Consider the following 20,226-nt stretch of genomic DNA (forward strand, 5'->3'; position numbering starts at 1 on the left):
CGGTTTTCGCTTGCAGCCATATAAAATTATGCATTAGGACTACAATAATGCAGATAGTATATTCTACTGGAGGTATGTGGCAGAGATGTAACAACTCATACTAATTTCTATTCCACAGACCCCTCGGTGCCCCACTATCTCTAGCTTTACTGCCCACACTGCTCTGCATCCCCAATAAACATACTGTACCAGGGTTCGAAATTTTACCAAATGCCCCCGGAAATCAGTTAAGGGGGGCAAAAAAAGCACCAGACAGTTTACTAATTATATATATATATATATGCTCTACAGTGCGAGCATTTCACTCGCATTTGCCCCTAAAAATATGTGTGTGCGAACCGGACAAATAATTTACTCGCATAGTGTGCGAGACGAGTGAAGATTACAAACTCTGTAGTGCTTTTTTCGCTCCGCTGCTAAACGTTAAAAAACTACAAGTCCCACATTCCACAAGCCGCATAAACGTTCCAATCACAGTAGAGTTTCCTGTGGTGACGCGACTGGTTTCATGCGAGAGAAAGGAAACGATAACACAGTATGCGCTGGAAAAGAAAGTCACGGTACCGGCATAGGCAAGTTATACATTCTTGTACGCTGTGACCTGCTGGGGCAGCGGACTGAGAGCAGTGGACACAACCAGGCTGGGTAAGCTGGTCAGGAAGGCCAGCAGCGTGGTTGGAGTGGAGCTGGACTCTCTAGCGAGGGTGGCGGAGAGGAGGAGCCTCGCTAAGCTCCAGGCCATCAGGGAAAACCCCACCCACCCACTATACACAGACTTGGCTGACAGGAGGAGCATGTTCAGTGCTAGGCTCACACTACCCAAATGCAGCACTGAACGGCACAGGAAGTCCTTCATTCCAACAGCCATCAGACTATATAATGCATCACTGTGCCTCACTGCATCACTGAGCACAGAGCGGCAGCTCAATAGTGGCAGGAGGCCGCGACTAGCGGCCTCCAGGCTCCATAACAGGGGGCAGCGACGGCTGCCAGACATTGATCTAGGACTTATAGGAACCCAAGGAGGACAATACACTACCTGAAGCATACTGCACCTTGTGACACTGTGAATACTGGAATATATATTTCATATTTCATTTAGTTAGATTTAAATTATAAATTATATTGACCAAATTGTTTACCCCATGCTCAGTATGCTCAGACAGTATATTCTTACTGTATTTATTTCTGTATATTTTATTTCATTTCATTTTATCCTATTTTACTCTACTCTTATCCTAGGCAACTTGATTTGATTTGTGTTATTATTCTAATTTGTGACCTGTCCTGTCTAAATGTTTAAATGTTGAGCGATTTGCAGTGTCAAATTTCCCACGGGATAATAAAAGTATTTCTATTCTATTCTATTCTATTCTATTCTACATTCAGACAGCGCTAAAAATGCAGCCAGCCACCATGAAGCCCATAAATTTTTATTTTGAGCGAAAGAGAGACAAGGAGAAAGAGGAATCCAGCGAGGCAGCTAATATTACTGAGGCGGATAACGTTATATTGACGGCTGATAATGCTAGCGAAGTTAGCACACGCATACTGTGGGCCAGCCAGTGACTTTGGTGGTGAGTGCTATTGCACAGATGTGTGTCCCGTTCCCGTTTGCACACGCACATACACATACACACACGCACACAGTAAGCCATCACTGGGAACGCATAGTGAGGGAAGGGGGGGCTGAGAATATTTGTCTATATGTGTGTGTGTCTCGCTCTCTCTCCCCCTCCCTCTCTACATCTCTCTCTCCTGAACCTATTTCATTCAAAAGGAAGATATTGATGCACAGTAGCTATAGTATAAATTATAGCTCAGTAGCTGTAACAGAATAATTGCATTAACTATTAATTAATGAACTATTATTCAATAGCGTTTCAATTATAATGAATTAAAGAATTGTATAAAGAATTGTCCATGTTCTGTCATCTAAATAATATATTCCATTACCTTTCCTATCTGTATCAAAGTCAAAATGTTGGTATCGTGACAACACTACAACATACAAAAGCAGCTTGACAACAGATATCCTTTGCGTCTAGTAGGCATGGGCCAATGTGTGATTTTGGTGGTATGTGCTATTTGCACAGATGTTTGTCCCTTAGTATGCACACGCACAGTATAATATGCATGTAATAAATAGTTTGTTAATAAACTCTGTTACTTGAACAATTTTCACTGTGCTCCTAAATTTCTTTGTGTGCTCCTAAATGTTTATTTAGATTTTATTTATTTAAATTTTATTTAGGAGCACATGTGCTCCTTGGGAAAAAGGTTAGCGTAGAGCCCTATATGGAGACATTAACATTACGTTATCAAACATAGGGACGAAGACTGTAAAAAAATACAGCGCTTTGCGCCACCAAGACAGCCGCAGCCACAAAATGGCATATGGTGTCGACAATGTTTTATAATTTTTATGTTAATTTTCATCATAAAAATTCAGTGCCCCCAAAATACAAAAAAAGCCCCCGAAAATCAATTAAGGGGGGCAAAAAAAGCCCTTGGAAAAAAAAGTTTATTTCTAACCCTGTACTGTACACACACAGCTGCATGCACCTAGGTCAGCGTAAATGAGTGGAATATGGTTTATAGAGTGGGAGGGGGATCACAGCAATGGCACAGAGCCTCGAGGGGCATATGCAACTTTCAGCACTGTCAGCACTGTCACTCACCTATAAGGAAACAACCCCTCAAAACGTACAGAAGGGCTCTCATATCTGTACTCTCTGTCCCTGACATGCTGCGCGGTCAGTCTCATCGGGCCAGCAGTGTCACTCACCTACAAGGAGGCAATTCCTCAAAACTGACTGTTCTATTGTATTCACAAAATATGCTTAATTCATATATGCCTACCCATCACGATCACAATCACGCGTGCAGTCTAACGCCTTTCCCGTCTCACTGTCTCCCTGTGGGTGGCTGTCCTGGAGTGACACCCACCCACACCCACCCAGGATGCAATCCCCCTCTGCATGCCCCCCTGTCTCCCTATCTCCGGCCGGAGTGATGACTGGAGTGCTGGACATCCCGTGATGACGCCCACCCAGGATGCGACCCCTGCTGGCCCCTCTGCGTCCCCCCTGTCTCCCTGTCTTCGGCTGTCTCGGAGTGGTGGCCGGAGTGTGGAACGTCCCGGGAGGACGCACCCCTGTGCCTCGGCTGGAGCCGCTATCAGTTCTATCTTTAATCTTATAAAATGTTCAGTTGTTATCACTATCAGCTCTATATTACATTTTTCAAAATGTTCAGTTGCTATCGCATGCACTCATCTGTGTTTCACTACACACATGGGTGCATGCTTACCAGCTGTTCGCCTCTTTTTAATGCAACACTAATATCACCGACATCTAAGGGCCCGCGACCATTTACCGCATTTTTATGGCCGCAAGCGTCTTTTTTCAATTGATCCCAATGGGGACAGAGCGTATGCGGCCGCATGCTGCCGCCTATAGGAAATACGCTGCAGTCGGCTTCTTTTTTCAGCGCCTTTCAGCTTTTTCTTGCGGCCGCACCCAGCGTTTAAAGTTGAACCTTTCTGAACTTTTCAGAGCGATGCGCTGAGCTCATTTTCAGACAACCAATCACAGCCATTCATATCTACCACTCTGTTTGTAACCTGACACCGGAGTTGCCTGCATGTCTTGGCTGTCTACCCACAAGAGACGGGCCATTGAGATTCGTGACAAAGCACAAATACACTAATAACTACACGAATACACTAATAAAAGCTAATAAAAAGCAAAGGGCGAACTGTGGTGTCAGGCAATAACTATATATATAATTAATATACAATAAAGTGTATTAAAATATGCTATATGTGCAAAACCGCGGCAGTAAAATACGATAAAAGTTATTATTACAAGATGGCTGTCATGTAGTTGTCGCTAGAGTTCTTTCTCTCTCGTCATCAGGTAGGTTGGTGACTGACAGCTCGTTGCCATAGCTACAAAAGGCTCACGCTGTGTTCTTTTTTCTCACCGCAAGCGCTCCACCCCAGCACTACCGGCGCACTGCCAGCGTTTTTCAGCTGGAAATGTGAGCTAGGTGGACGCATGCCTAATTGGCTCTTCTAAGGTTTCTCTCCTCCACATTGCCTGTGGTGCATTTTTTCCTATTGTTAGGTTTTAGTGAGTTTTTCCCTTACCTTCGCGTGGGGTACGTCTGGGAGTGTTGCATGCATGCATGCATGCATTTATTTTGAGCTTATGGACCTTATGGTATTCTTGTTTTTTCTTGACTTACTGTGTTCCTATGCTTTTTTCTCTTCTTGACTTGTTTAAAGAAGACATGTCTCTGATAAGCACTTTGAGCTGCACTCTGTGTATGTAAGGTGCTATATAAATGAAGATTATTATTATAATTATTATTAAACAGCAGCGGGGGGGGGGGTTGGTTGGAGAAGGAACTGACTCAATTTGACTCTGTATAGTGTCTGTGTTTTGGAGCAGGCACAAAAGGTTTTTTATTGACAATTTAGTTTTATCGAACAGACCCGGGTGTAACGTTTCTGAGAAAGATTGTTTATCGATCGACTCAATCCTCTATCAAAAGGAACATGAAAACACTTCCACTGGATGTGTAAAAATTCAGTCGGTATCAACATTTTTATCTAGCCCCAACCGGCTTTAGAAAAATTCTAATGGCCAGGAGGGTTGCCATGTATTTCCACAAATAACACCATGAATAATACAATGGGCTGAATGCTGCTCAAAGATGAGACTGGAGAGTAAACATATCGATAGTTGATTCAGCATCTCAGAATTCTACCGTCTCGTCTGCTGGGCCTCAATGAAGAGGAAACCTGCAATCTCCCACCAGAACCCTCTGCACAGTGAACCCTCAACCTCCCGGGTAAAACGCACACAAATCACAACAAACCCTCAGCCTCCAGGGTAAAACACACAATTCACAGCGATCAAACGACCACTCAGGGCTTAATGTGTGGAGATGTCCAACCTGTTTGAGAGTTGTTTGTGTTGTTGCGTCTAGTTATAATTAGCATGTGTTTACTATTGAGAGGAGTGGAGCGTTAATGGTTCGTCTAGGAACAAAAAGGTTAGGTTTACCCTGAAAGGACTGATGTTCAGTTTCCGTATCAAAGGTCTAGTGATAATTGGTGGACAGAGGTACTGTTTAAGGTCATTATGGGATGCTTAATGTTGCACCCAAAGCTAATGGAAAATAATGAGCCTCACAGTTCCAACAGTAGGTTTGCAGGATGTGTTGTGACACATTACATTCATTAGTACAAACATTTGGAGGCGTTTGATTCGATTTTTCTAAGCGCAAAAAACAAACAAAAATACAGTCCATTTGAGTTTAATCCTAAGGGGTTGACCACACTGATCCATTCCTTCTGCCCGTCAATTGTTTCTTAAAATTATTTTCAATATCCATCTGTTGGACAGGGCTGATATGAAAATTTGGCTAGGACAATCTTTTTGGAACTGATGGATACTGTACATCATTGTCCATTTCGTTAGCAAAGCTGTCATTCCTGACAAACACACAATTACAAAAAAAAACTAAGCAACGGCAATACCTTGAGTCCATTTCCTCTCCATTGTGTGATGGATTAGTGTGGCCCGCTCCCTTAACTCATTGGCCGCCAAAAACGAGTATTCTCATGTTTCGTCGCCAACCGTTCAGCGCCAAAAACAAGTTTTCTATTTTTTTTGGTCCTTTGTGATCCCCATTCTAAACACTCGCTCGGAGCTGCCTGTGTCTCCCTGGCACCGCTGCCTACGTTAAAATTGCAATGACGATCGAATCCCGCCAGGTGGCAGTGTCGCCTACCTTTTGAACTGGGGATATCAGTTGTCTTTCAGTACTGAGGTACCTCCGGCTGCTTCCCCTTCAAAGTGAATCAGGACATAGCAATCGGTCAGAGATTTGATCGCCTCAAACCTATTGTTTCCCGTATGATAGCCATGCCCAATATACAAGAGTAATTGTGATCGGGATGGGACGACTGGGATAATTCATTTTGGAGTACCTTCTGACTAAGGTAAGGTCTATTTTAGGTAACCTGCTGGTATTTTTTTAACCTAAAACATGCTTTTGTATCGATCACAGTGTTGTATTTTATCGAACCTAAAACCTGCTTTTGGTAACGATCGCAGTTTCAAGGTAAAACACCCCCCCCCCCCCCTTGATGATTTTGTGAAGATACATATATATATATATATATATATATATATATATATATGGTATATACCTTTGATTTGGAAATATTTGGAGTTTCAGGCAAGCAACCCGAACGATTATGGATATAACCAGTGTTACAGTAACGAAGTTACTTTTTGCCGTTCTAGTACTCTAACGCATTACTTTTTAAATTCAGTAACGCTGTTACTGTTACTAAATGGTTTGTTAGTTCGTTACTGCGTTCTTTTTATGTAGATTCATAGCGAGCGTCCTCCTGACTCCGTTTGATTTCGCCTGCGTTTGTTTTGTTTACAATAGAGAGCGTCTATTTCTTTCCGTAGCCGCATTTCTGGTTTCCGCATTTCTGATTGGCCACTGACTGACGTTCTCTGACGTTCTCTGACCAGAGAGCGTCAGTCAGTGGCCACTGGCCAATCAGAAATGCGGAAACCAGAAATGCGGCTACGGAAAGAAATAGACCCTCTCTATTGTAAACAAAACAAACGCAGGCGAAATCAAACGGAGTCAGGAGGACGCTCGCTATGAATCTACATAAAAAGAACGCAGTAACGAACTAACAAACCATTTAGCAACTACTTGGAGAGATAATTAATATACAACATGGAAACGAGATAAAGAACATGTTTGAGGGGCTGCTGGAGTCAGCTGGACTAACGTTACTACATCTCGACCACCGCAGACTTTGGTGAGTGCAATGTGTTCACGGAAACTCAAGTTGATCAACGGATTTTGACTGTACGAAATCTGCCAGGGAATCTCATAATACTAATCAAACAATATAAATATAGTCCTTTCATGCACAATTGATATCCTAACTATTCTAACGTTGCAATGCTTTGATTGATATCTTAAACAACGTTGCAACTTGCAAGATGGTTATAATGAAACGCTCCGGCGACATCAAGGCTGTTCCTTCAACCGGCGCACTTCTTATTATATCGACTCGGGACAACATTTGTTTGTGTCAGATTTGTGTTTGTATCTAGACCACATTGCTTAGCAGAGTTCGGTGATGTGAATGGAAACTGTCAAGTTGATCAACCGATTTTGAGTATCTGGGGCATGGGACTCGGGAGCAATTTTTTTTTTTAATTTTTTTTTAAATAACTAAATAGTTACTTTTCACAGTAACTCATTACTTTTGGGTGTAAGTAATTAGTACAGTAACGAAGTTACTTTGAAATGAAGTAACTAGTAAAGTAACTGAGTTACTATTTTTCAGTAACTAGTACAACACTGGATATAACACGTCATATCTCGCAATCTAGAAAGAAATTCTGGATTATTTTGGAAAAGGGGGATGTTTAGCATGGAATAACGCACAAACTAAAGTATGTAAAAATGAACTGGTTAGTCAGTGTTGGACTATAAACAATGCCTGTCAAATGAGCCATACTATTGTCTCCATAGCTATAATACAGAATACACGATGGGTCCACAAACATCGCGAAAATGGTCAATAACGCTGGCGCCATTGAGTAGAGATGGGAAAACAGCGTGGCGGTCAATGAGTTAAGAGTCAGATCTGATGTATAATATTAAACGTTCTCAATCCTTCAGTAATGAACTCAGCTGATACTGCTGCCAATACTATGAATAAACATGTTTATTTATTTTTTTGGATGTCATTATTGATCATGGAGTTGGTATTACATCAGCTTTACACAATGACAGCATAGGTCTTCAGCACTGCAGAGCGTCGTTATAGTTAGGTGAGGTTTAGCCAGGGAGGTGATTAGTAGTGTGTGGGATAGTAGTAGTGTAATGTACGTACAGTAGGGATGCACCAATACCACATACATTTCCACTGCCAATACCAATTGACCTTGATCTTAAACCCCACCCTCTTTTCCTTGATTCTCCAATCACAACTGTTGCTTCCCTTGGACAAACTTTGTTTGATTGGAGGATCAAGATAAGAGGGTGCATCTTGAAATGTTGAGTACATTTTTAGTCCAAAGCTTTAAATATCAGCTGCTAAAGAGTACCCATCCAATCCATTACTTTTACTTAACAATATACGTAGATGTACAGTAGACAATTCATTGGGGGGAATTATATATATACATTTTTCTCCATTACAGAGAGATCTGACATGCCTCTATTTGACAAGAATATCTGATTTTTGCTTTGTGAAAATTCTCTTGCTACCCTGTTTTAGCCTGGCACTGGTTGGCCATGTCACTGGCCCGGTGTTGGTATGGGTACATCACTGGTATAGTGCAGTGGCAATCTTACCCCCCAGCAGTTTGGACTGACAGTTGACAAACTCTGGCTTCCTGGCAGAGCTATAGCGCTGGCAGGTGTGGTGGAGGATCTGGACGAAGGTGCATTTCTCTCCCGCCGAACCAGCGGTCCACTGGTCAAAGGCGTTGTCGAACATCAGGTCAAACTCTGGACAGTCCTTGAAGAGAGGAAGAGCGACAGAGGAAGAGCGTGAAGAAAATATGCCTATTTTTGTCAGTAAACACTTAAGTCATTAATTTAACCATTTACTATAGTAATAGCAGCATATATATCACCAGGCGTGCGTTCCTGAAATCAACTGGGGTTGCACGCACATAATGGCGCCACGTGCATGCGCGCTCCCGCGAATGCGCATAAATGTCCCCTCGCTTGAGCACAGACTACAGACAGTGCCTAATTGCCTCTACGAATGGAATGTAACATGTCATTCACAACAAGTTAGGTGTGAATGTATCCGAGAACGTATTTAACACACCTGACGGCCGGCGCTATATTGATATGCAAAGTAGCCCAGGTGGGTACTTATAGCGAGTACTTATCTGACCCTGCACAGAGTGCAACCCCGTCTCATGACGAACGCATGCCTGTATATCACTGGCAATTAGGGATGGGTACCGAATTCGGTACTTTTGAGGTACCGAACCGAAACACGTCGGTACTACCGAGTATCGAATCAAGTGAGATACCAAAATAAATAAATAAAATAAATAAAAAATCGTTTTTTTAAGTATTTTTTTTTTTAACCTTTTTCTTTTCATGTCAACGTTCACACGCACAATATATGCTTAACTAGGATTTGACTTGATTCAACAACAAAGCAGTCGGAGCAATGGCAAGCCGAAAACTGTCGAAATTGTAGTTATTTGAAGTTTGGATATTTTTTTTTCACGACTGAGGTAGGTAAATTAAATTTCTTGAGACTAAAGTACCGAAAAAAGGTACCGTTGGGTACCGGTATCGATTCAAATGTGAAAGGTCCATCCCTACTGGCAATACAGCTGTACTTGGTGGTATGGTTTTACTTTTTGGGGTGCTCCCTGTGGTAAGAAAGGCTAAAGCATGAGGGCCTACAGAAAGAAAGCATAACAGCATAGTGCAACTGAATAAGCAAGGAGCACTGGAAACAAATCCCCCACAGAGACTGTAGCTTAAATAGAGTATAATACTCTTATGGTAGCTGCTAACAGAGACTGTAGCTTACAGAGAGTATAATACCCTTAGGGTAGCTGCTAACAGACTGTAGCTTACAGAGAGTACAATACCCTTATGGTAGCTGCTAACAGACTAGCTTACAGAGAGTACAATACCCTTATGGTAGCTGCTAACAGAGACTGTAGCTTACAGAGATTATAATACTCTTATGGTAGCTGCTAATAGACTGTAGCTTACAGAGAGTACAATACCCTTAGGGTAGCTGCTAACAGACTGTAGCTTACAGATAGTACAATACCCTTAGGGTAGCTGCTAACAGACTAGCTTACAGAGAGTACAATACCCTTATGGTAGCTGCTAACAGACTAGCTTACAGAGAGTACAATACCCTTAGGGTAGCTGCTAACAGAGACTGTAGCTTACAGAGAGTATAATACCCTTAGGGTAGCTAGCTGCTAACAGAGACTGTAGCTTACAGAGAGTATAATATTCTTATGGTAGCTGCTAACAGAGACTGTAGCTTACAAAGAGTATAATATTCTTATGGTAGCTGCTAACAGAGACTGTAGCTTACAAAGAGTATAATATTCTTATGGTAGCTGCTAACAGAGACTGTAGCTTACAAAGAGTAATATTCTTATGGTAGCTGCTAACAGAGACTGTAGCTTACAGAGAGTATAATACCTTTAGGGTAGCTAGCTGCTAACAGAGACTGTAGCTTAATGATAGTATAATACCCTTAGGGTAGCTAGCTGCTAACAGAGACTGTAGCTTAATGATAGTATAATACCCTTAGGGTAGCTGCTAGCAGAGACTGTAGCTTAACGATAGTATAATACCCTTAGGGTAGCTGCTAACTATATTTGTTTTTTAAGGAGGGACAGGGGATCTCACCACGGATGTTTGACAACACTAACATCAGTAATGCACCGGCGGGATCATCCCTATGTTCCCCGGGTCCTATGTTCCCCGGGTTCTATGTTCCCCGCTTTGATTGATTAATAGATTGAAAATTTTATACATTTTTATTATTTTATTAATTATTAATGTCCGCCTTGTTTCGAACGGTTAAGCTTAGGCCCTCTTTCGAACTGGTTAAGGTTAGAGTTTGGAATCAGGGCTGGTGGTCTAAAATGTTCAATCAATCAATCAAAGCGGGGAACATAGAACCTGGGGAACATAGGACCCGGGGAACATAGACATGCTCCCGCACCGGCAACCAACTAACGTTAGAGCAGCTAACAGCATCCCGGTGATGAGGCCATCCTTACATCAGCATTTAATTTTATTTATACAACGGCATGCAAATTTCTCTATTCTGATTGGCTGAAACAGTCCATTTACACGTATGTATCCTTCATAATCCACGCTCCTGGTCCCAGGACCCGCCCACCACCGAATCACATCACTCCGCCGGATCACTCCGTCGGAAAAAACAAGATGGCGGACAATAATCTTTAACAAATGGATATGTTGATAGCGTCATAACGACTAAATATAAAGCGATTCTGTCAAGGGGAACGTGTTAGTATTTTAAACAATGTTGGATGATGTAATTGATGGGTCTTGACTCAATCTAGAACAAAAGAAAAATCGCGGATTGATTGATTGATAGATTAATTGATTGATTTAAATTTCTTCCTTCCTACTTTCCGACTGCAGCGTTCTCTCTCACACTGTCCGACGATGGCGTACCCACAAACACACACATACACACACACACACACACACACACACACACACATACACACACACACGCACACACACACTGTGACACACACACACACACACACACACACGCACACACACACACACACACTCCTGTCTGCAACAGCGGAGAGTCAGACTGAGAGAGAAGCAGCGCTGTTTTAAGTGAGCATGGTCTATTGAATTGATTGATTGGTTGATTGCTAATTTTATTACTGTACCCCTGGTTTCCAACTGGTTAAGTTTAGGCTAAAAGAAATAAATAAAAAAATAGGGCGAAGAAAACGTTTTTTTCCTATAGGGCAAAGAAAACGTTTTAATAAATTTTCAATCAATCATTCCAATAATACACAGTTGGATGTGTTAGTTGGTTGGATGCACTTCAAGCTGCTTCCACATGAGGCAACTTCTCTCAATCATTCCAATAATACACAGTTGGATGTGTTAGTTTGGTTGGATGCACTTCAAGCTGCTTCCACATGGAGTTGTGGGAACTACTTTTTCTGGCGGATGGTTTTTTCAATAAATCTTCGATTAATGTGTGTTTATTGTATAGAAATAAGGTTGGATGAATCTGGCAGTTGTATAAAAGCTTTACACCACGTGCAGTCGTGATTTGTGACCAATAAACCATGCCTAGGGGGGTCTAACGACCCTCGGCTGCGCCTCGGGCCTAACAACCACCCCTAGGCATGGTTTATTGGTCACAAACCACTCCTGCGTGTGATGTAATGCTTAAGTATAATTTGTATGTCCCCACCTCAAAATGCTTGAATATGCGTGGTCCATTGCTAGGGCAATAGTATGTTGTTACCAAGACAGGAGGGTAATGGCTAGAAGGCATAAACAGCCAGCTGCCTCTGACCACAGAAGAACAATGCTCTGTGGGAGTTGACCCACATGATGTCACAGCAGCTTTATGACAGTCTGCCATTAATAAACATGGTCAGAAATCCCTCCAAAATACAACATCAAGACCTTACATAACACCATAGAAAGATGTATGCTGTGATTTGGTATAAAAAAACAAGTTTTGTTCTCAAAATTGCTCAGAACCCCCCACCCACCCTATTGCTAATTTACCTAGGAAGGCCATACCTGCCTTTGAACGCTGTAGGTCTCTAGTTTGTGTTTCATGCTTATGTTTCGAGTTGCATGAGTCTGTGATTATCCTCATGGTCAAAATAGGCAATTTTATACAGTGAGGTAAAGAAAAAAGAATGGTCTCACTACAATGAAATGGCTTCTATGAGGACTAACATAATCACACATGAATACAATTGTGATCATTAGATCCACAAAAGTCTCAGATTTCCAGTCATACCCAATGTATGCCATTTCAAGACTGTATGCAGAAATACATAAATACATCATTTTAACCTCTTAACACATTGAGTGCCACGCCCCTTCCGGGAAGTGCGTAGGCCTTGCCACCCATTAACCCCATGTAAACGCTCACCTTGTTTGTAGAGCTAAACCTATATTTTATATTATAGCTATGGGTCTAATAACACTGTCGATTGTCAGTGAGTTGCTTCCAGTCAACGTGCAAAAAACTGATTATTTTTTCATCTAGTGCAATAGCGGCCGAAGGCGTTAGAGGGCAGTATAAGACCGTCTGCCAGCTCAGACAGATTCAGTACAGCATGCACAAGGTGCCCTGCTGAATTATGAATGGCAATAGCGAATAAAAGAAATACTGTGAGAAAAACGTAGATCTACGTTTCTGGCACTCAACCGTCGGGCGACAGAAACGTAGTTCTACTTTAACGGCACCCAAAGGGTTAACAGGCGGGCAGAAAAGTGGCAATTTTTTACTTGAACTTGAGGACTGCATACTTTTTTTTTTGCAAAGCATAGCTTTATACTTTATACGTATAGCACATGCATGAGCCTGGTCTCTTTTGAAAGATAAGATAAAAATAGGCGCATTTGTACTGCATGCAAATAACTATGGTCTGTGCCTGCTAAAACTGCATAGGATTAACATGAAGCAAGCATGTCTGTAAAGGGGCGACATGTGGGTACCCATAGAACCCATTTTCATGCAGATATCTTGGGGTGAAAAGTAGGGCTGGGCATCGATTTATTTTTTTAAATAATCAGAGATTACATTTTTAGGCCATATCGCCCAGCCCTAGTGAAAAGTAAAGGGACCCCTTAGAATTTAGCCATGACAGTTTTTCCCTCGCCAAACTTGGTTGGTACCATCTTAGGTTGTCTAGTTTCATATGAGACCAGTACCCACACTCTAGCTTTTAGAGCTGAGCTACAGCTTCTGACAGACAGCAACGTGGGCAGAGGTTGCCCCCACGGGTCTCTGAGGCTCCAGTGGCTGAATATCGCTGGGAGAGATAGAAGTGACTCACTCTGTTGGGGTCGATGCCGTTGATCTGCCGTAGCTGGTCGATGGTCCACTGTGACCTCTTGGTGAACACCGACGAGCCTTGGAACTGTTTCACCTTTGTGATGGACACGTGCGACGGCTTCTTATTCGTCACTGTGGAGACAAAAAGAGCCCAAAACTATATGAAGTTATTAACATAATTATCATATTAATGCAGAGATACGTCAGCATCCAAAAAGTCAATGGTGACATCGACTGACACCAATTATATTCTAGGTAAAACCCTGGTGGTTGTTACATTTCTTTTTATATGCATTGTTGTTGGAAAAAGTAATTGAAATTATTTGAACAGTGAAACGGTTTAGTGCAATTTTCATAGGAGGAGTGTTGTGTCTTGAAACAATACTGCCACGTGAGCCACCTTGCCTGCTTGTGCTGTTGTTGTTGTTATTAGCAGTAACTGCAATGTAGCCCAAACTTCAAGAAAAGTGAATGAGAAAATTTTAAATCTGAAAGTCTAGTGAGGGATCTGAATCTGCTAAATCTGAAAGTCTAGTGTGAGATATGAAGGTCTAGTGTTGGATATGAAGGTCGAGATATGAAGGTCTAGTGTTGGATATGAAGGTCTAGTGTTGGATATGAAGCTCTAGTGTGAGATATGAAAGTCTAGTGTTGGATATGAAGGTCTAGTGAGAGATATGAAGGTCTAGTGTAAGATATGAAAGTCTAGTGTTGGATATGAAGGTCTAGTGTTGGATATGAAGGTCTAGTGTGAGATATGAAAGTCTAGTGTGAGATATGAAAGTCTAGTGTTGGATATGAAGGTCTAGTGAGAGATATGAAAGTCTAGTGTTGGATATGAAGGTCTAGTGTTGGATATGAAAGTCTAGTGAGAGATATGAAGGTCTAGTGTTGGATATGAAAGTCTAGTGAGAGATATGAAGGTCTAGTGTTGGATATGAAAGTCTAGTGTGAGATATGAAAGTCTAGTGTTGGATATGAAGGTCTAGTGTTGGATATGAAGGTCTAGTGTGAGATATGAAAGTCTAGTGTGAGATATGAAAGTCTAGTGTTGGATATGAAGGTCTAGTGTTGGATATGAAAGTCTAGTGTTGGATATGAAAGTCTAGTGAGAGATATGAAGGTCTAGTGTTGGATATGAAGGTCTAGTGTTGGATATGAAAGTCTAGTGTTGGATATGAAGGTCTAGTGTTGGATATGAAAGTCTAGTGTTGGATATGAAAGTCTAGTGTTGGATATGAAGGTCTAGTGTTGGATATGAAAGTCTAGTGTTGGATATGAAAGTCTAGTGTTGGATATGAAAGTCTAGTGTTGGATATGAAGGTCTAGTGTTGGATATGAAGGTCTAGTGTTGGATATGAAGGTCTAGTGTTGGATATGAAGGTCTAGTGTTGGATATGAAAGTCTAGTGAGAGATGAAGGTCTAGTGTTGGATATGAAGGTCTAGTGTTGGATATGAAGGTCTAGTGTTGGATATGAAGGTCTAGTGTTGGATATGAAGGTCTAGTGTTGGATATGAAGGTCTAGTGTTGGATATGAAAGTCTAGTGAGAGATGAAGGTCTAGTGAGAGATGAAGGTCTAGTGTTGGATATGAAGGTCTAGTGTTGGATATGAAAGTCTAGTGTTGGATATGAAGGTCTAGTGTTGGATATGAAAGTCTAGTGTTGGATATGAAGGTCTAGTGTTGGATATGAAGGTCTAGTGTTGGATATGAAGGTATAGTGTTGGATATGAAGGTCTAGTGTTGGATATGAAGGTCTAGTGGTGGATATGAAGGTCTAGTGTTGGATATGAAGGTCTAGTGTTGGATATGAAAGTCTAGTGTTGGATATGAAAATCTAGTGTTGGATATGAAGGTCTAGTGTTGGATATGAAGGTCTAGTGGTGGATATGAAAGTCTAGTGTTGGATATGAAGGTCTAGTGTTGGATATGAAAGTCTAGTGTTGGATATGCAGCCCACGGTTGTCCTACCATGGTATCATGTCTACAAGGCTGACTCATCAAATAAGGCTCATCAAATAATAAAAAGTATCCGTTTGTGCAAGGACGATGGACCTAGCTAATCAAATTAGCCCAACATGATCATTAGTCCAAGTTCCATGGAATAGTGCCAGATGTTGCGGTGAGAATGTAATCTATTGTATCCTTTGTGAATGTGGGCACACAGACAATTCAGTTATTTGTTCAGAACACCCACCAACTAACCAACCATGAAAAAGTTAACTTGTAATGTGCACATCCCTAGTTTTCAAACAAAAAGTGACTCGAGTCATCGGGCACTTCAACGCATAATTATAGCCTACTGCCAAACGGAACATCAGTCAATGAGAGCAGCAAGAGTGACACTCCTCCTTTCAAACAGCTATGGGCGGCAGAATAATAGAACCCATCTCGCTGTCGGTGCCAGTAATAACAGTAGCGTACGATTTCCTGTGAGAATACATGGCCTTAATCATGAGCAGATTGGTCTTGTGTACAGGGAATCGACTTTAATATATAGTTATCCTGTTAAAATATGTACACTAAGGTTTTTGTGTGTGTGTGTGTGTGCACTCCCAACTACAAGAAACCCACCTCTGAAGAGTATTGCTTTAGCCGAAAATAAGAACTTGACTTTATTGATCCTGTCAAGGTATAGACCTCTGGTTATTTTGCCATATTGCCAGATAAAACCCAACTGAAGAAATGCAGCTCAATCCGTCTTGATCAAATGTCTTGATGTACAGTACCGTTTCCACCGCGGTTTTCAACTCGTTCTAAGTGGGTATTAAAGTCCCTCGAAGAAGTCAGAGTTAGATGAAGGGCATGAAGACTCATGTAGCTCTTCTGATCTATAGCACAGCGCTTTAGAGACAAATCCACTGTGCTTTATATGACATTAATTTGACTTTTGTGGGAGATAAACTCTCTTTGATCCTATTCATCTTTCCTTCCTATCCAAAACTCTACCACATTCCTTCCTTTCTCACCTTCCCAGATGTCACATTCCATATTTGACCCCCACCATTTACATTGTATAAAGATGGTTCAAGATGCAGTGAGGTCAGTGAGAGGTCTCTCATTCCGGGTGTCCTAGCTAACCACTTCGGTGAGAGCCATTCAGCCATATTCTGACTATTTGTATTGATACTTTGACTGAGTTAATAAACTGTATTAACCAGGTCTCTTCTGTCTGAGTAAGTTATTCAGCTTCGGCTATTTTCCACCACAATTTACAGTTACACTGGATCAATTAGTGTAATAATAATGATTAGTTGTATAATAATAATAGTTGAGGTTATTACGTAGTTCTAGATGGAACAGAGCTCATCCCTACTACTTTGCATGAAAGTTATGCATAACCTTTTTTTTTAAAACATCAATTTGACCCAACTCAAACCTCGCCCTCTTTTCTTGATACTCCAATCCCAACTGTTGCAAACTTGACACATTTTGTCTAAGGGAAGTAGGGTTGGGCATCATTTGTATTTGAACGATTCCGGTTCCGATTCCAATTCTCCATATCGATCCTGTTCTAAACGATTCTCGATTCCGATTATTTGAGGTGCAGGTCAAAACAGGTCACAGCTTATTTCGCAGGAGATTTTTTTGTTTTTTGAAAAAAAAAAAAATTTCATACTATTCACATTTCAGTTGACTTGATACAGTTTAATTTGGTTGCTGTACTGTTTTTTTCTTTTCTTTTTTTTTACGAATCGAAATTAAGAATCTAAATGCAAATATGTTCCAGAACCGGAAGTTAGGAACCGGTTCCTATTAGAACCGGTTTTCGGTGCCCAACCCTAAAGGGAAGTAACCGTTGTAATTGGAGGATCAAGAAAGGAGGGCAGGTCAATTAATCAAGTCAAGTGTTCCTTTATTAATCCCCTTGGAGAAATGCAGGTGTCATAGCAGCATGGGTGAGGGGGGAGGGAGGTACAGGCAGGAAAAGAGATAATGGAAATAATAATGTAAAAAATGTATATGAGCAGTGAATTGACGTACATAATAACTATGTAGTACAGAGACAAAGTGTGATAAAGTGTGGGAAAATAGATTTCAGTAACACAGTTACTGTGAGCTCACAAGTTCCAGCATTGAAAAGGGTCGAATGGAACCTTCACTCTAATCTGTTAATGGGCATTAGGCCAACTCCTACTATCCACTTCCCGCCCCATGACATCATCACTATGTCCTGAGCCGGCCCCCTTGAGACCTCACCTCCCAGCATTCCATGGAGGAATTCAATAGTCCACTCTCCTCATGCAGAGATCAAAGCTCTGTGTTTACAGACCGCTCAGACTTGGAAGTTCCGGCGCATCTGAGCCGTTGCCTGTGTGTGCGGCTGGATCCTTGCGCTCTGTGTTCCTCAGAACGTGCTCCTGTGCCCGTTTTTGCAGGGCCCCAGTGCTTGGCCCCCGGCTTCCACTCACACATCTGCCGTGGTGTCATATCTGGGATGGATGGAAGAGCTTAGGTCACTTTCTCTGCTGTTGCTGCTCCGTTCTGCCTCATCCCTCCAAAAAAACAAAAAAAAAAAACAAAAAAAACAGGACCATCTGGGTGGATGTTATCACTTTTGTCGTGTCTGTGCTGTTATTCCGGACCCGTTTCGTGGAAGCCGTCGGACCGAACCCTTCAGCTTTCTTTTTGAAAATATAGCAGAGGTATAGTGCTGGATCTCAGACCACATGTTGCATCTGGCGATTATATGCTGATAGCAGGCTCCCCTCAGAGAAGGGATGTTTGGATATGTTGTGTATATCCATTTAGACAGCTGTAGCGAATATTGGAAGCACTGGACTACAGTTTCACATGGAAACAGAATGACACAGGCAAACAGACAGACAAGAGAGACACACACCCATTCACACACATCCACACACATACACCAGTCATTCTCTGGTCTCTTCTCTCCACAGTTAGTGTTATTCAACCAGACGGCCACCGCCATGAGAAAGAAGACGAGGTGAACGATCAGCTAGTGTTTCAGGTCACACTGGGGTCCAACAGGACTAGAGTCATAAAGGCCCTGCTGTGTCTGAGACAGCTTGATGTAATGAACAACTTGTCAAAGGGCACAAGTCTGCAAAAAACAATGACTGATAAAATAAAAAGAAGAAAGCTTGGTGGTGAAGGGGGTGGGTAAAGAGAATGAAAATTTAATGAAAATATACATTCAAATACATTTGGAGAAAGCAAGAGAAAGACCATTCCGGTAAGAGAAAGACCATACCGGTAAGAGAAAGACCATTCCAGTAAGAGAAAGACCATACCGGTCATATAAAGACCATTCCAGTAAGAGAAAGACCATACCGGTAAGAGAAAGACCATACCGGTCAGATAAAGACCATTCCAGTAAGAGAAAGACCATACCGGTAAGAGAAAGACCATTCCAGTAAGAGAAAGACCATACCGGTAAGAGAAAGACCATACCGGTAAGAGAAAGACCATTCCAGTAAGAGAAAGACCATACCGGTAAGAGAAAGACCATACCGGTCAGATAAAGACCATTCCAATAAGAGAAAGACCATACCGGTAAGAGAAAGACGATTCCAATAAGAGAAAGACCATATCGGTAAGAGAAAGACCATACCAGCAAGAGAAAGACCATACCAGCAAGAGAAAGACCATACCTGCAATGTCTGCTGAGGCCATGACTGTTATTGACATCATCCCCACCCCCGACCCCCACCTGCCCTGCCTCTCATGTCCAAAAGCTAAATGAAATGTGTGACCTGCCTGCAGATTCATTCAACAAGATAAACACTAAACTGTTACCCTGCGAGGAGGAGGAGGAGGAGGAGGAGGAGGAGGAGAGAGGAAAAGTGAAGGCATGAAGCAGAAGGCAGACAGAATAATGGAGCGCTCGGGAGACTCGGTGGAGAGAATCACTTCGAGTTCAGTGGGATGGAACGCATGGGTATCTGGCGACATAGCAACCGGTTATGTCATCGCTCCAAATAACAGTCTGTGGAGAGAATAACATGTAAGTAAAAAGGATGAGAAGTCATCCTCAAAGTCAAACACCCGCCTACACACACACATTTGCATATTCACAGAGAAAGTGCAGGCGTTGCATCAAGCACGCTTTCAAAACAAAGGGATCGACAGCGAGATTAGAGAGGCAGTTGCGTAACACTAGGGGGAAATGCAGGAGAAAGGTACTGGATCTTAATAGATCATATTCACACAGCTGCCATTTTGCTCTTATGGGATTCCTTTTTACCCTGTTCCCATCCTGAGATATGACATGAGAGTTAAATGGCCGCTGTGTGAATATGATCAATGCATCTTGAGTGACTGTGTTGCTGAGATGGAATGTTGGGTGGGTGTTTGGTGCGGACTTGTTAGGTTTGTTTCCTCATTCACGGGGTTCCCACCCCCTGGGCTTGATGTAAAACTCCGGACTTCTCTGTGACTAATGCCAGAGCACTTCGATGACTCTTAACTTTTCATTCATCCCTGGTTTTATTCATAAAATGTACGAGTCGAGGACTGATGGTTCTAAATAAATCAATCTTGGTTTCCACTGCAGTTGGTGTTCCTGTAGATAGTGGGCATCTACAGTATAGTAACTAGGGGTGTAACTGT

The 20,226-nt window shown here is 42.0% G+C and overlaps 1 protein-coding gene across 2 annotated transcripts in view; it reads right to left on the bottom strand.

The window, feature by feature from the left end:
* Positions 1–20,226, bottom strand: part of stxbp6 (syntaxin binding protein 6 (amisyn)) — a 183,796-nt gene that overhangs the window by 39,365 nt on the left and 124,205 nt on the right. For both annotated transcript variants that reach the window (XM_084310064.1, XM_084310063.1), the window contains 2 exons: positions 13,653–13,783; positions 8,416–8,581 (listed from right to left, as the gene is read on the bottom strand). In XM_084310064.1, coding sequence (XP_084166190.1) covers positions 8,416–8,581; positions 13,653–13,783 — 297 coding nt within the window. The remainder of the gene's footprint in view (positions 1–8,415; positions 8,582–13,652; positions 13,784–20,226) is intronic.

The sequence above is a fragment of the Notolepis coatsorum genome, assembly GCF_963971535.1.
Source record: "Notolepis coatsorum genome assembly, chromosome: 3".
In the NCBI taxonomy this organism is placed as follows: domain Eukaryota; kingdom Metazoa; phylum Chordata; class Actinopteri; order Aulopiformes; family Paralepididae; genus Notolepis; species Notolepis coatsorum.